The sequence below is a fragment of the Berghia stephanieae genome, chromosome 8, assembly GCF_034508935.2.
Source record: "Berghia stephanieae isolate SIO BIC M18660-M18661 chromosome 8, UCSD_Bste_1.3, whole genome shotgun sequence".
Lineage (NCBI taxonomy): Eukaryota > Metazoa > Mollusca > Gastropoda > Nudibranchia > Aeolidiidae > Berghia > Berghia stephanieae.
In genome coordinates, this window is record NC_088367.1 from 34,667,526 (window position 1) to 34,684,424 (window position 16,899).

The window sequence follows — 16,899 nt, forward strand, 5'->3', positions numbered from 1 at the left end:
ACGATTTTAATTCTCTCTCTGTCTGTCTCTCTCTCTCTCTCTCTCTCTCTCTCTCTCTCTCTCTCTCTCTCTCTCTCTCTCTCTCTCTCCCTCTCTCTCTCTTTATACATATATATGTCGAGAAAACTGGATAATGCCAATATAAAAATGGTTCAGTTTGATAGGATTCATTTCAATCATAAATATTTTTAAAACGGAGCGTTATTTGGCTCTGTATATTTATTTATACGCCAGTTCATTGTACGACTATTCACTTAACACTGCATTTCAACACATGGAATGCATCTCATTATGGCTCTAGATGGATCCATCTGTAAAATCCTCTTTGTTCACGTTTTTCAACACAATCAGATGCAAAATAAGTCAATTTGTTTATGCTAGGTGTTAAGATAAAATACTCAAAACATCCGCCAACCGGAATAAATGTACAAACATACAAACTATGTGGAACTAATTGATAAAATTTAGTGAGTACTAATCGTTAAAATGGCCCTCTAAGAACATGACAAAGAGCTACGGCAATTGTGACGTCAATTACTTTCTATCTATAGTCGGTAACGGTAACACAGTGTATTAGCGCTTCATTGCTGTTGTTGGATTGAGACCACTTGTACGCCACTTTCAACACATTAAGGGGATAGTGTTCTATATAAAGCTTATTTTGGATTTCAAATAGAATTTTAACTTCATATAGGTAATTCCAAAGTATCTGTGATTTGTATCTGTTGTACATCTTCTTTCTTTAAAGATCCAGTATTTCAGTTAAAATAAATTGAATTCAATGCCATTGAAATAGATTTAAATAAAAGAACACTGGCACAATATTACAACTACCATTATATGGAAATAATTAAGTATGGAAAAACGGAATTGTTTGTGATTTTTAGATTGTTCAAAACCTACGTTTGAAGGAAATGACAATGTAAGGCACTGAACTTTAATTTTAGCAAGGGCCGTGAGCTTCGTAAAAACAAAAGGTTAAGCATTGAACTGAGATTAATATTATTATACCAAATGATAGTAAGTAATGGGAGACAATTCAAGAAAACTGGAATAAATTAGAAATATGTTTTTTAAAAAGACTGATTATCCCCCTTTGGTCCCTCTCAGCACGAACTTGAATATTTAAGTTTAGGAAAATGTTTCTTGTTGAAATGGAGCAGTAAATATAGAATCAAAATATGCATGCCTATAGAACAATTAATCCATTATAACTCATAATTTCGACTGAAAATAAATTCACTTGTCAGAAACGCAAACATATAATTACCATTTGATGATCCCATTCTGAGAGTAAGTGCAATCCTACGCAATTTCCTGTTTTACACCTATTATTCAGGTATGTGTACAATTAAAATAGCTAACTGCAACTACAATATAAAAATGGATCGAGGCGATGGATCACATATTAATAGTAAATTAATAATAATTTTTCACATATTAATAGTCATTAAACACATCAAAATTACCCGGATTAGTAATGGTACTTTAAAAAAAAATATTATTAACAATATATATTTACTCTTCTCTATGATGTGATGTATTTGGGTTTTTTTTATGGCACTTTAAATTAAACAAAAATCTACTTCTAATCCCTTCTTACTTAAAAATTTTATTTACTCTTCTGGTGTTTTTATATTTACTAACTTAAATGATGATTTTGTAAGAAACTGTACAGCTGGGGTGATATATTACAGTATTTGACCAATATTGAATATTTCATAACCTCGGAGAAGCCCTCCCTCGATCGGGCTAGTCCTCGGTCCGAATATCTAATAAAGGTCAAAAGATGTATAGTAAATAATCATCGATTATTTCCCTTAGTTTGTCGTCTGCACAAGGACTAAAAAAGTAGTATCCCTCTCTGTTATGGTTCCAATATGCGAGCATGCATTTATGGGCCTAAAAGCATCCGCTATTTATCATTACTAAAGAGTTGTAATAATTACAATTGCAACACTAAAGGAAAGCAAAGTAAGACAGGGGAGAATTGGTTCAAATAGGGTACAGACTCCAAGCGAGTACCATCAATGTACTTAGTTTAATCGTGTAATCATATTTAATGACAAAGACAGTAAGCAACTCAGAGAATAGATTTAGGGGAATTGAAGACAAAACAAGTGACTTCCTGCCCACCATTGGAGGTTAAAAGACCCCATCCAGAAATAAGTGAAATATACAACTCACAGATTTAAAGTAATATGTACCTTTATTATAGAAAAGAAAGTATACATTGTTTTGCATACGTAGAGTGAACCTTAAGTTAAACCTTAAAGTAACATGAGAGTAATAATATTAATAATTAAATGATGATAATAATAACAATAATATTAATAATAATATTAACAATAATAATAATATATAATAATAATAATAATAATAATAATAATAATAATAATAATAATAATAATAATAATAATAATAATAGTAATAATAATAATAATCATAATAATAATAATAATCATAATAATAATAATAATAATAATGATAATAATAATAATAATGATAATAATAATAACAAAAAGAAGAAGAAGAAGAAGAAGAAGAAGAAGAAGTAGAAGAAGAAGAAGAAGTAGAAGAGTTATGATAATAATAATAATAATAATAATAATAATAATAATAATAATAATAATAATGATAATAATAATAAATAATAATAATAATAATAATAATAATAATAATATGTAATAATAATAATAGTAATGATAACAATAACAATAATAATAATAATAATAATAATAATAATAATAATAATAATAATAATAATGACGATGATGATAATAATAATAATAATAATAATAATAATAATAATAATAATAATAATAATAATAATAATAATAATAATAATAATAATAATAATAATAATAATAATAACAATAATAATATAATAATAATAATAATAATAATAATAATAATAATAATAATATATAATAATAATAATAATATATAATAATAATAATAATAATAACAATAATATCCATGAGAAAAAAAAGTTCTAAAATATATCGTATATAAACAATAATTCTTACAAAGACAATGATGAAGATTTTTGCAACAGAAATCATATACTGTATGATGTAAATATCACATGATCAGCTAATTCGAGTATCTGTGAATGTTTTGTGAAGCATACACAAATTTTTTTATATTCAAGTGTTGTGAATAATATTTAAAATGATCGGTAACGTCTATCACATGAAATCCCTCCCCCCCCCCCCCCCCCCATAACGTATTAGCTTATCATGTGATATATACGAGATACAACTTTGTGTTGCTAACACTAACACTGACAATAGTCTCATAGTTCAGACATGTACACTTATAATAGAATAATATTAGATGCTAATGGTAAGCCCTCCTTTTTGTCAGAGGAAGACTCGGAAAACATAACAGTAAAATAACTAAATATGGGCGATTCAAGAACGGAACAAAATGTAAATTTAAATATGTGAACCATCACCTCCAAACGTTGATAGGGGTGAATCAGATTTCTTAAGTGGATTGGATTGTTACATTCAATAGAACCAGAACAGTTAATCATTTACTGCCCTACCCTGGAAATACATGTATCTAAAAATTTGGTCAGAAAACTCGTCCCTCAAATATCGATCAATTTAGGTGACCCTCATTTTGGCAAAATCTCTCAAACCTGAGACTTCGCGAAATCCAAGGTTGAAGATTATTTTTTTGTCGAGATGAGGGTCATTTAAATCGATCGATATTTGAAGGACGACTTTTCTGGTCAAATTTTTCAAATACGTGATTTTTCAGAGTGCGGCACTAAACTGGTTAACTGTTTGTCTTTTGTCACTTGAATCTATTCAATCCTATCAATCAAGTATAATTTAGCCACGTTTTATATTTTTGTCTTTCAATTCAATGTTTAGATCCAAACCACCCTGCCAAATACCGTTGGGTGACACTGGTTCGACAATAGACAGTAAAAAAAAGAACGCACAGAGTAACATATTATTACAAAACCTTGTGTAAGATGCACTTAGTTTAATAAAAGTTTAAGGATGTAATGGAACATTTTATCAGCACCTCACAAAAGAGAAATTATACACAAATGTGACCCATTGTCCCAAAACGCTATCATGTCGGGGTATACTACATGGCAAAAGGTAATGGTGACCAGAAATGGGAAACTTTAGTTTTCAATATTTTGCCAAATCAAACATGTGACCTTGACCTAAGTCACATTTTTTACTTAAGAATAATGTCGAGTATCTCAATCACCAAAACACAATACCGTTTTGAGCCAATTGCTAATATAACAAGCAGAACAATGATAGCAGATACAAGTTGACAGAGTCGGTGTTTGATAGGACTTTCAATTTTCTTGGTTGATAAACACCTTAGAGAACGTAATGGGGCGTAATGGGAAAGAGAGAACAATTCAAATAATTCAGAAGTAGATTATAACAACATTCAACTTGTTTGACGTAGTCGAGGTCATTCAATACATAGATGAGATTTCAACCAAAAAGGTGACATCTCTCTCTCTCTCTCTCTCTCTCTCTCTCTCTCTCTCTCTCTCTCTCTCTCTCTCTCTCCCCCTCTCTCTCTCTCTCTCACACACACACTCTCTCTTTCCTCTCTTTCTCTTTCTTTCTTTTTCACGCTCTCTCTCTCTCTCTCTCTCTCTCCCTCTCTCTCTCCCTCTCTCTCTCTCTCTCTCTCTCTCTCTCACACACACACACACACACACACACTCTCTCTTTCCTCTCTTTCTCTTTCTTTCTTTTTCACGCTCTCTCTCTCTCTCTCTCTCTCTCTCTCTCTCTCTCTTTCATTCTCACTCTCTCTCTCTTTCATTCTCACTCTCTCACTCATTCTTTCTCTCTCACACACACACACACACACACACACTCACACAAACACATACACACATACATGAATAATGCAGACACATAAACGCACATTCATATGTTTGCACAATCACCCTCATGTTTAAAAAATCATCAAAGCATTCCCCTATTTGGCTATCTACCGCCTTGCTGTTCTAAGCCGTATCATTCCAAAGTACGGATCGTGGATGTGGCTGAGAGAAAAGCTAAGAAAAAAAAGAGAGCAATACCCACAAAAGATGCAGTGCCGGGAAAAATCGAAGTTCTAGAAAAACATAACAGCAGAAACGTCTCAAAGCGTAAAAGATCCAGGGGTAATTCTGAAAACTTACGATTTGGTTCTCAATTATGCGGAATCAACATTATCCTTTGGTTCTTGGGCACCGACAATATTAATAGAAACTAAGAAGAAATAATCGGGGAGCTGTCTTTCACCACTGACTGAACTGCCGCACTGTGGATAAACTCGTATATTAAAATTGGGCCAGAAAACTCGTCCTTCAAAAAATCTATCGATTTAAATTACCCTCATTTTGGCAAAGGCTTTCAAACCTGGGACTTGATTAAATATTTCGCGAGGTCCCAGATTTGAGAGTTCTTGCCAAGTTGAGGGACATTTAAATCGATTGATTTATTGAAGGACCGTTTTAATGGCAACATTTTTAAATACGACATTTTCAACAGTACGGCAGTGGTTATAAAAGAAAAATATAATATGAGCTGACGTGGGCGGTTCGCGGTAGATATCGCTGAAAAAATGTGACACCTTTGAATATGATCAAACCTGAGATTTCACTCCCATATACATGTACAATCACTCATTGATATATTTTTATTTACAATATTGTATGCTCTTTAAGAAAAGAAAAGAAAAGAAATATTTGTAACAAACGAAAAAAAAATTGTTATATAACAATATTCTATATTCTATCGATAGAAGTGTATCTATGGTTAATTTAAGTGCTACTTTTGTAAAGACGTAATTCCAATCCAAAATTATTTGCTTGTTTGTGGTAAAATTGAACGGAGATTATTAGTCAAAGGAAGATAAGTTGATAAATATTGGCCAAATGCATTGACTGTCTTGTTAACTGTCATAGTTAATACATTTAGTTAAGCTTTTGAGATTTCGGAATTCTGTAAAATCAAGGAGATAATTTTCACTCAACTTCTCATGTTCACCATTTTCTAATAAACGATGTCAACAAGAGATTAAAAAAACATTACCTACAACAACAAAATCAACCACACTGATAATAATAATAATAATAATAATAATAATAATAATAATAATAATAATAATAATAATAATAATAATAATAATAATAATAATAATAATAATAATAAACAGCAGCAACCACAACAACGATTCTAACAGCATCTTTACAACACCAAGAGTATTTAAGCCGACCTCATAAGTTGCTTATCATTAGAATAAACAATCGTTAACGCAGTAATATTCAAATGAGCATACAACCTTTATATGTTAATCGAGACAAATAAAACAATCATACAAGGACATAAACATGTCTCTTACAAAGATGTACAAACAATAAACAATTATGACCATAAACAATTACGTAAAATCATATCAATATTTAAAAGAACGCATTATCGGTCACGGTTAGCTTTGATTTATTACTGACCTGAATTCTACGTTTCGGGATCGACCTTTATCAAATATATAGAATAGCGATTGATCAAATACTGAACCTAATAAGTTTTATTAAATGAATATTAAAATCCAAATCACCATATATTTCAACCGTTTGCCTATATTGAGTTGTGACAGGAAATGATTTAACTCTTTCCTTACCGATCATTTTCAGTATTTTCCCAAAATGGCAGGCTTACCCAGCAGAAAAATTGATTTTTTAAACTCAAACAAGCTCTCTACAAACAATTTTATGTTCTTATTAATTAAACAAAGATCATTCTTCAAAGTTTGTGATGTACAACATTAATCTGAATAAGAAAAATATATATTGTGTCGTAAGAAATGTGACCATTTTGCTGCAGGTGGTAAGGAGAGGGTTAAGCCGTCATACTCTACAAGATACAAAATGTATTTTAATAGCTATGAAGAGAATGATAGATAATTACATGTTTTCATTCGATTTCATGATCTATATTAACTGACAACATCTGGGTAATTGGAACCAAAATAAATACCGCTAGATCTAACAGAACCAGCCAACCATTCACGGCTGGACGTTAGGGTGAGAAAGCAAAAATAATTGATAAAAGAACAACCCGGTAATAAATGACAGTCAACGCCCACCTTAACCACCACCCATCTTTTAGAACACATGTCGTAATTTGTATGACGTAAAAGTCAGATGTTATAAATAAATCTTTTAGAATATTATACGTATCACGCATCATGCTTCATGTATCCCCTATCTATCACATGCAATTTTTAGATGGGTAACCGAAATGCAATCCTTGTGAAATAAAATCAATAATCACAAAAGGCACACTATTTTGACGTATAATGAGAATGATCATGTGATAGTTACGTGATACGTGATGCTAAACCTTCATGTTTTCTGCTTTTAAAAAAGTGGATCTCTTTCACAACTAAACAAACGTCACGTACGTATTAGGGTGTTGGTTTTATTAATGTACAGGTGACAAGAAATTCTCCTATACTTAAGCCTACCGTTTAATATTTACGAGTTACCGTTCAAAACATGGGTTGCGAAATTGTATTTTTTTTTCTTATTTTATACAAGACGCATCCCTAAAAGGAAAAAAAGAACAGATTTGATAATACCATGTCAGACATTGTTTTTTTTTTTAACTCCTGATGAAAGTGAACGTTGGTAGATGATTTCAATGAATGAATGACGTTTTCTTCCCACTTTATATCCATCAATCATGTTTATGTTTTTCCATAATTTGCCTTCCCTTCAGCAGTATTAAGTTCAAATTAGATTAAACTTTTACAAAGAGAGAAGACAGATTATTTTGATGTCTCGATATCATGATTACGAGAGTAAAAAATATTGTCAGATTAGTTTTAGGCAAACCCTTATTATAAACACGAAAACCATGTAAAGAAATGATAATGGATGCGGTAGATATTCATCAATATTTTATATCAGATATTTATATTATCATGGAAAAGATTCGGGGGTATTACTAGTATTAACAGTTACAGTCATACGTTAATAATCATAGGGAGAACAGCAATAAAAAAATGAACGTATGCATGGTTTTATAATAAATAACATCGATGAATTCACAGTATCATCATTAAACAATAATAACCTAGATAACCATGATATAAATAGACCCACGGGACCAGCGTCGAGTACGGTGTCTGTGTCATTAATTGTGACCCAACGTCTTTAAGGTCTTTGTCAATACTTACTTTTTTCTCGTAAGATTAATAATTATTGATTAGGTAAAATTCGCAGATTTCTTAAGGCTAGTTATTGTTCATTGTGAATACTTTAGATATGAATCTATCAAAACATTAGTTACCAAACAAGTATACCAAAGAACATTGAATGATTTGCATAAAGAACGGTAAATAAACACAATTTCGATTCCATACAAATCCATCTTATTTTCTGGCTCTTCAACACCATTTAACCAGTTAACTGCAGTCGTCTGGAAAGACACATATTTTTAAGAATTGCCAGAAAACACCGCCTTCAAATATCGATCGATTTAAATTACCCTCATCTCGGTAAAAACTCTCAAACCTGGACCTCACGAGATCCAAGGTTTGAGAGTTTTTGTCAAGATGAAAGTCATTTTACTCGATCGTTAATTAAAGGACGAGCTTTCTGTCCAAATTTGTATATACGTCTGTTTCCATGTCCAGAGCACGATAGCCAACTGGTTTAAGGGGTTTGGAGGGGTTGCCTCCCTTGGACAGTTGGTAAAAGAATAATCTGGTGCTAACATCATACGATAGGCGTAATGGTGAGTATGATGGACGAGAGATGGTCACAACATTTTGCCCAAATTATAATGTTGGAAAATAAAATATCTAATGGCTAAATTACCCTACACCTTTACAACGCAGATAGATTTATGAAAATATATGTAAATATGATATAATATTATAGTCTTATATCTACGAATGAAACACGTGACTGTATTCTTGCAAAGAATTATATTGGTGATGAAACAAAAATTGTATCTTAAGGGATTAAGTTTATTTTCCTCCTTTGATTATGCAAAGTATAATTTTAAAAAGATTTAGGTTTAGAATGTTTGAATTTTCTTTTTTGGTTGTACTGAATTAAGGGACGGTTTGGGACTTTTCAAAAAAAAATTTAATTACCAATATTGGGCGGTTTTAATCATTCTGTATCGTCATTATAGGTTAAAAAACAACATTTATGGTGAAAATTTTTAATTATCTGTGTCTATACCCATTTTGCGACCTAATTTGGGGGTCTGACATAAAAAAATATAACAATCTTGTGGCAAACGTTCCACAAAAACTAATGAAGGAATGACCTCCATATTCTTCCCTCTTGTCAACATTGTACTATAGTGTGTCACCATAGAGAGATTTTACGGCTTTAGCTTATGGAATTTTTATTAGAACATTACAAAGTTGAGAATCAAAATATTATCACAAAATTGATGTTAAAAATTCAGAATTAGGATTATAATTCAAAATTCACATATCTTATCAAAAAAATCTCTCTATGGTGACACAATACATTATCTCTGTGATAACTGTGGAAATTTTCAGACAATTTCATTGAATAGATTCTGAGAAACGTTTGACACAGTATCCCATACCCTTAGAAATATGACATTTGGAGAAAATAGCAAAATAGCTTCCCGTTTTTCACACTTTTCTTACTATCTGTACCATTTTCGACTGTGTTTTTCAAGCCTTTATAGTCTACTTTAAGAATTTGGACTTCAATTATATTATTTCTAGGGTAATAAAATATCAATTTCCACCAAAATCTCAAAATCAATTTTTCGAAGGATTTTCCTAATAATTAGACCCAAACCGCCCCTTAACTTGATTTTTCCTCAAAAAATCTAATTTTAGTATAGTTAATCAAACCAAATCTTTTGATTTCAGGGCAATCAAAATATCTAAAGATGAATTCAAAAGATCAATATAGTAAACTTCATTCAGTTACATATTTCACTGCACCATTCTTTATGTACATTTGACAGAGGCAAATTAAAATGTTTTCTTTAAAAGATACTTATTTTATGAATACCAGCACAGTTCTTTACACATAAATGAAGTATTATATGTGATCCATCGTCGTACTCTGGTATTGTCTGGTGTACCAGATGCCGAAATGGGATTTGAAATTTAACAAGATTAGAAATGTGGAATTTTATTTTCTGCTTATTTTTATTTAAACAAAGTATTTTTTCTCCTCAAATCACATAAAATAAGCTTAAACCAATCCAGGCATTTATTCCGCTATAAATTTAATTAGTAAAATATCTGAATCACCCAACAGAATACCATTTTAAGACAATAGGTCAGATATGCTATTTTTTTGTTTGTCAGCGACAATTACATCTCACAAAATTGTCTTCCAAAAGAAAGTAAAAGTCTCTACAATATATGCTAATATCAATCCATGCAGGACATTTCTTGCATAGATCACGTAAGTTTTCTGGCAAAGTGAGAAAAAGACATCAAAATTATCCCTATCAAGGGTCAAGTCAGATAACTAGATACTGTAAGACAACAATTATCATTGGGGTAATAGAATAAAGGATAATATATTTTTATTTACATTCTTGAAGACCTATGGGCCTTTTTAATGTACATCAATTCGTTTTATCTCTTTCTCTTTTTTTTTTTGATGATAAAACAAACATATGAATTTGCATATATATATATATATATATATATATATATATATATATATATATATATATATATATATATATATATATATATATAACTCATATATATGAATGTCACTTGTGTATGGCTCTTTATGGCATATGAGAGGCTACCCCCTACACTGGTTTTGTTTTGCGTTAACATTGAATTTAAGATTAACTTTTATCGTTAAAATCTATGAAAGTAAATTTGCATCATTTAACTCCATGCTGTGCTCATGAAATAATTTGTTTTGAAATTTTAAAGATTTTATATACCTCTCGTGCAGGGATTGTTAATGACATGGGATTTTTTTTAATTTCTAAGAATATTTCAACAAAGTATATTATGTTATCGAACCCCCATGTGATCGGTATTTATAGCTATCAGGTATTTATTTCAGAGAATAATTAATTTAATTGTGTGTTAGCATGTGCAGCTGTTGAGGTCATTACTCCGCGCTGCTGAGTTTACGAGTAAAATGATACCTCGAAGTTTAGGATAAAGTCTTATGTGAAAAAAGTATGTTTTCGTTCGATTATCTTTTTACAACCAAAATTATTATGACGGGTTATTTATTGGAGTCGCGTGTATCACAAACCCATGAGTGATGTTAGCCAGGACAAGACATGACATTTTAGATCATGGCACGATGACAAAGTAAGTGTTATACTATCAAATAGTATCTGGTATTTCCCTTCTTTAAAATGTTAAACCAATATTGTTTTTATCACTCTATTGTTTGTAACATCGTCATCTCTGCCCACCACTATAATATCATATTGGACAACCATTCAAATTGTAAATGACAGGATAAGGTTTATTCAATGATCTCAGTTTTACATTGACTTCCAGGAATATACTTTAAACAATTCAAAAGCCAGCAATAATTATTAAAAAATTGATGTTATTATCATTATTATTATTTATCTTGCTTTGTTTATTTCTTCGTATGCTTGTTTTCTTGTCTCTGCAAGTATTTGTGGATTTGTTTGTAAATGACATATGGAGACTGCACTTGTGAGTCAATAGATGTGGAGAGAGGAGGTTCATACACCATCCAACAGACGTATGGATATATAGGTAATCCTCTGTTCATAATATAAATCCATTTGGGACTGATTGCAGGATAGAAGTTGCCAACACTTGATATAATTCCAAAGCAGTTAATTGTTATTCACAGAAAATCCTCACGAATCCAGACGTTTACAATATGATCAAAGGTTTTGGCCTTTACATCATTGTCCAAAGTGACCAAAGACGTAGCAGTTTAGTAATGTTGACATCCAAGAGTAAAAGGAGTCCACAGTTTTCAGAATCAAGCCGTTTGCCATTTGTAGTGTCATAGGTAGAGATAACAGTATAACAGCACAGTTGTTAAGTAGTATGGACTTCATCATCCAATTTAGCGAGGAGCACACACATCCGCCAATTCTATTTTTACAAATTACAATACAACTATCAATACGAATAGAACAAGCACGCGTTTATAAACTATGATAAATAACTATTACATCAACATAGAAGCAAATTTCATTATAGATAAGCAAGGTTATAATGATTATGTAAGCATTATAGCTTTATATTCTATCACTCGTATGATAATGATAATATCACTAACATCCATTGAAATGAAGCACATTTGGTTTACCATGATTCACTACCGTGGTATCACTTTCACTATTGTTTCAATGCTGTCCTTCAGATGAAAATAATTTCTTTTTCTCACTTAATGTATCCCGGGTTCATGGTTTTGGCTCTTGTGTATTGTTTAAAACTCATAAAACGTTCTGGATTCCTGATTACTCGTGAAGGGAGATAATTCCCAAACAAAACGACACGACAGTTCTTTGAATGTCCATCGTAATGGTCTGTCGTGGTATCTTGTTGAAAATATTTAGTTATAAATAATAATAATTGTGAAACCGATATGGATGAGGTACATATGCCAGGCTATTCTAGCCATATATTATTTCCAAACGCCTGTCATAATTTATTTATTCATTCATTACGCAGGAACGTTCTTTCTGTGTTGTAGTTAATTAATTAAAAACTTGAACTTCACAAAGAACAGCTCCAAATAATCTGGACCATCCAGTTTGTCTGCCCCAAGCCTCTATTAGAACATAGCGTCCTACTTGGGTGCGTACACACTGAAGAACAAGTTTTTTGTTGAAGAGAGCGTTGTTGAGCGACGATATGTAGTTACACATGTTTCCAGAAGCGTAAGATTCGTCATGGTCATCATCTTTCTTTTGTATCTTATCATCCACATAGACAACCAGCTGGTCCAAATTCTTCATGTACTCCCGGAAAGAGCTTGCTTTTTCTGTAAAACAAAAAAAAGAAAAGATAAAGATATTGGCTTATTTCTATTTTTTTTTCAAAAATGGGTTTCCCATTTGATGAGTTGCTTTTTTATATGCCTTACACCTGAAAATGGAGTACTTAGCTGCTAGCTCCCCTTCACCAACTAAAACTGGGTTGTATTATCAAACGTTCTATTTTGAATCAATCCATGGCATATTGAATGCTATTTCTATGTAAATCAGATATAAGAGACAAGGGGAAGGATGGGCGTTGGGTGTCAGAGAATATCTCGATTGAACTCGGAAAAGATAGTGATCCTTCATGTTAAGTAGAGTGTTCCACCAATTAAGTTTTTAGAAACGTTTATGGACTTAAGGGCTTATGGCAATCGCTAATTAATTAATTGAACTGTGGGAGATATGCTCCTTACCTTGTCCGTCTCCTTGCCACGTGTAGATGACCACGCCTGAGACCTGTGTCTTCTGACCCAGGTCCACCGTCCAAAGAGGGTATTTCCCGTACAGATTGTCAAGGATGGTGCAAGACTGGAGTCTCAGGTCAAGGTCACCGTCCACAGCCCTGTCGGCGTGTCCTTCGGGAAGTTTGTGTCTGATATGTCGCTTGTATAGTGTCTTCTTGTTAATCCACGAGTCTTTTTTGTAGGCCAAATTTTCGACTGGAAACAAAATTCGATGTTATATTTATTAATAGTTGGTCATTCTGTGGTATCAAAAAGGTTTTTTAAAATTTGATTTCAGGATTCTTCGTCTATCCCTTCATATTATCATATTGTAATAAAACTTTGAAATGAACGAGAAGAAGGAGGATAAAAGTATGTGGAGGAGGAAGAGAAAGAAAGAAAGAAAGAAAGAAAGAAAGAAGAAGAAGAAGAAGAAGAAGAAGAAGAAGAAGAAGAAGAAGAAGAAGAAGAAGAAGAAGAAGAAGAAGAAGAAGAAGAAGAAGAAGAAGAAGTCATTCTAAACCAGGTACCCGGAACTTAGTATCTACCCATTATTTAGCTTCGACGTCAAAGAACCCACTTAAGACTTTAGACATCTAATTTGCACCTCCATAAACTCAAGTGTATGGCATATTATCAAGACCCTCGTGCTAAAACTGCTTGAGCAAATTAGGATTAAACATTTGAACCTAGTTGTGAAATGTATATTAACAAAAAATGATGTTTTCGATAAAGGATTTAAGTTATAATAAATTAAGTTACTTAACTATGGTGAAGAAGACCTAAATTCATCATATAGTCAGCTACTGTAGCTGACAAATCATGTGAAAGTAACGTACGTCCTTTCAGCACACAGACCTTCATTTGGTTAATACACAATTATATCAGAGTAGAAAAGGGCTTGAAACACTCGTAACACCCTGATTCATCTCTGACAATTGTTTGGATGTTAGAATAAGATGTGTACAAGGTGCTTTAGAGAGAAATCAAAGAAATTTGACACCAAAGCAACAACTTTTGTCACCATAATATCTGTGTTAACGTCATTCACTGTGGTGGTCAAGGTCAGACAAGTTGTGTTCCTCAAGAGTTCTCTTCTAATCTTTTCTCTTTTCTTTCTCTCTCTCACCTCTCTTTGGAAGATACCAGTCGCAGTTGTCAGATTGCTCTATCTTTATATCCTTTTCTCCCCCCCCCCCCTTTCTCTCTCTCTCTCTCTCTCACACACACACACACATACACACACATACACACACACACATACACACTCATACTACATAGAAATCGATTTAAATATACATTGTTCTTTCCATGTATATGTCTATCTACCCATCTTTATCTCGCTTTTAATTAGGTTTTGTCTTCTGGTAGTTGGTAAATTCCAGAATGTAAACCTGACAATACGGTTCTACTGGCAGAATCTGAACATGAACTACAAGAATTACTGGATGTTGTAGTCAGGAGTAGTGAAAATATGGGACTGGAACTGAATATATCTAAAACAGAATGTATGACGGTATCTAAAAATAATAACCCACCAGCCTGTGTAATAACAAGCAGAGGACAAACAATACAACAAGTTGAATGTTTCAAATATTTAGGCTTCAATGTAACATCCAATGGAAAATCAGATTGTGAAATAAAGAAAAGAATAGGTATGGCGAAGAATGCATTCAACCAGCTGCATACAATTATGAAAAACAGGAATATTAGCATGAAAACAAAAATCAAAGTCCTGGATTGCTATGTACTGTCTGTGCTGCTATATGGTTGTGAGAGCTGGACCATAAACAAGACCATGGTTAAAAGACTGGAGCAGTGGAAATGTGGTTTTACAGAAGAATGATGAGGGTGTCATGGATGGAAAGGAAAAGAAATGAAGAAATTTTAGAAATGGCAAACAGAAAAAGATCACTGATAACAAAAATCATCAAACGCCAAATGGAATTTTTAGGACACATTATCCGCCACCCTGGTTTGGAAATACTCGCCTTGACTGGAAAGATGAATGGAAAAAGAATAAGAGGAAGACAAAGAATAACGTATTTGAAAGGGATAAGAACTTGGACAGATGAAGCTGAGAAAGGTGGCGCTGCTTTAATAGAATTGGCAAGAGATAGATCAGCTTGGCGGAAGATGACCTCCGACGTCTGCTTCAGATATGGAACTACATGAGAGAAACCTGACAATACTCTCATTTATTTACTTCGACTTCACGGCAAGACAAAGCCCATTACTGGTTTGGGTGCACAGTGTGTATATTTTCTTATAAAATGTCTTGCGTTTTATCGTGTTGATTTTTTTTATAGATTTATTTTTTTACAGCAAACTTAATTAAATTTACGACAAATCTGACCTTGTATCAATGTCTAAAATATCTTTAAAAACTGTTCAGACTTACTGCAAGGTGTATCCTCGTTTACTCTCATGAAGCCTTCACCACAGTTTCCTGGAGAGATAAAAAAACATGTAAAAGCTGCAGTTTTTATAAATTGGAAATATTGAAAAAAAAAAAACAAAAGAACGTAAATGATGATGGAATTATGAAATAAAAGAAAATGAAAATACTATTCAAATATAATGTGTCGTCGATAAATCAACGGTAAGGCATGTCGTCTTGTAACAAAGTCAAATGATGCTAAATGTGATCAGTGATAAAATAGGTGACAATGATCGCGAAATTCTGGCCTTGCGATGTGTCTAAACCCTATCGACTCAGGTGTGAATAAGTACAGAACAGTTGTTTGAAGAGTGCTAGTTGATTAATATTGTGCGGCTATGTGGTCAAGTGGTAAGACACTCGCCTTCGGATCGGAAGGTCCTGGGTTCGAGTCACGCTCTGAGCGGCGCACAGTTGAGTCTTTGGAATAGACTCTTTACTCACCTTCTCTCTAATCGTACTCAGATGTATAAATAGTACCCGGCCGTTAATAGAATTGACTCTGTAGGAAAAAGTGTAATATATCGCCTAAAAGGTGACATGTCTCGTTCGACACTCTAAGTGTTGCTGTTGGCAAAGGACTCTTGTAAAGAGTTTTCAATCTCGACTTCACCAGGGATCGATCTTCCTTCCCTTTTGCGCGTGAAGAGTAGCTTATCAATTACAATTAGAAGCCAGATATAAAAAAAATCAATAATAATAATAATGATAATTAATTAATAATATAATAATAATATAATAATAATAATAATAATAATAATAATAATAATAATAATAATAATAATAATAATAATAATAATAATATAATAATATAATAATAATAATAATAATAATAATAATAATAATAATAATAATAATAATAATAATAATAATAATAATAATAATAATAATATAATATAATAATAATAATAATAATAATAATAATAATAATAATAATAATAATAATAATAATAATAATATAATAATAATAATAATATATAATAATAATAATAATAATAATAAT

At 31.9% G+C, this 16,899-nt stretch overlaps 1 protein-coding gene across 4 annotated transcripts in view; it reads right to left on the bottom strand.

Annotated features, from left to right (window-relative positions):
- Nucleotides 1-10,832: 10,832 nt before the first annotated feature.
- LOC144978566 (lactadherin-like) overlaps nt 10,833-16,899 on the bottom strand; it is a 229,637-nt gene continuing 223,570 nt past the window's right edge. For 2 of the 4 annotated variants that reach the window (XM_078924796.1, XM_078924793.1), the window contains 3 exons: nt 15,858-15,905; nt 13,427-13,672; nt 10,833-13,015 (listed from right to left, as the gene is read on the bottom strand). In XM_078924796.1, coding sequence (XP_078780922.1) covers nt 12,729-13,015; nt 13,427-13,672; nt 15,858-15,905 — 581 coding nt within the window. In that variant the 3' untranslated portion in view covers nt 10,833-12,728. The remainder of the gene's footprint in view (nt 13,016-13,426; nt 13,673-15,857; nt 15,906-16,899) is intronic. The other 2 variants (XM_078924795.1, XM_078924794.1) reach the window with 1 other exon arrangement.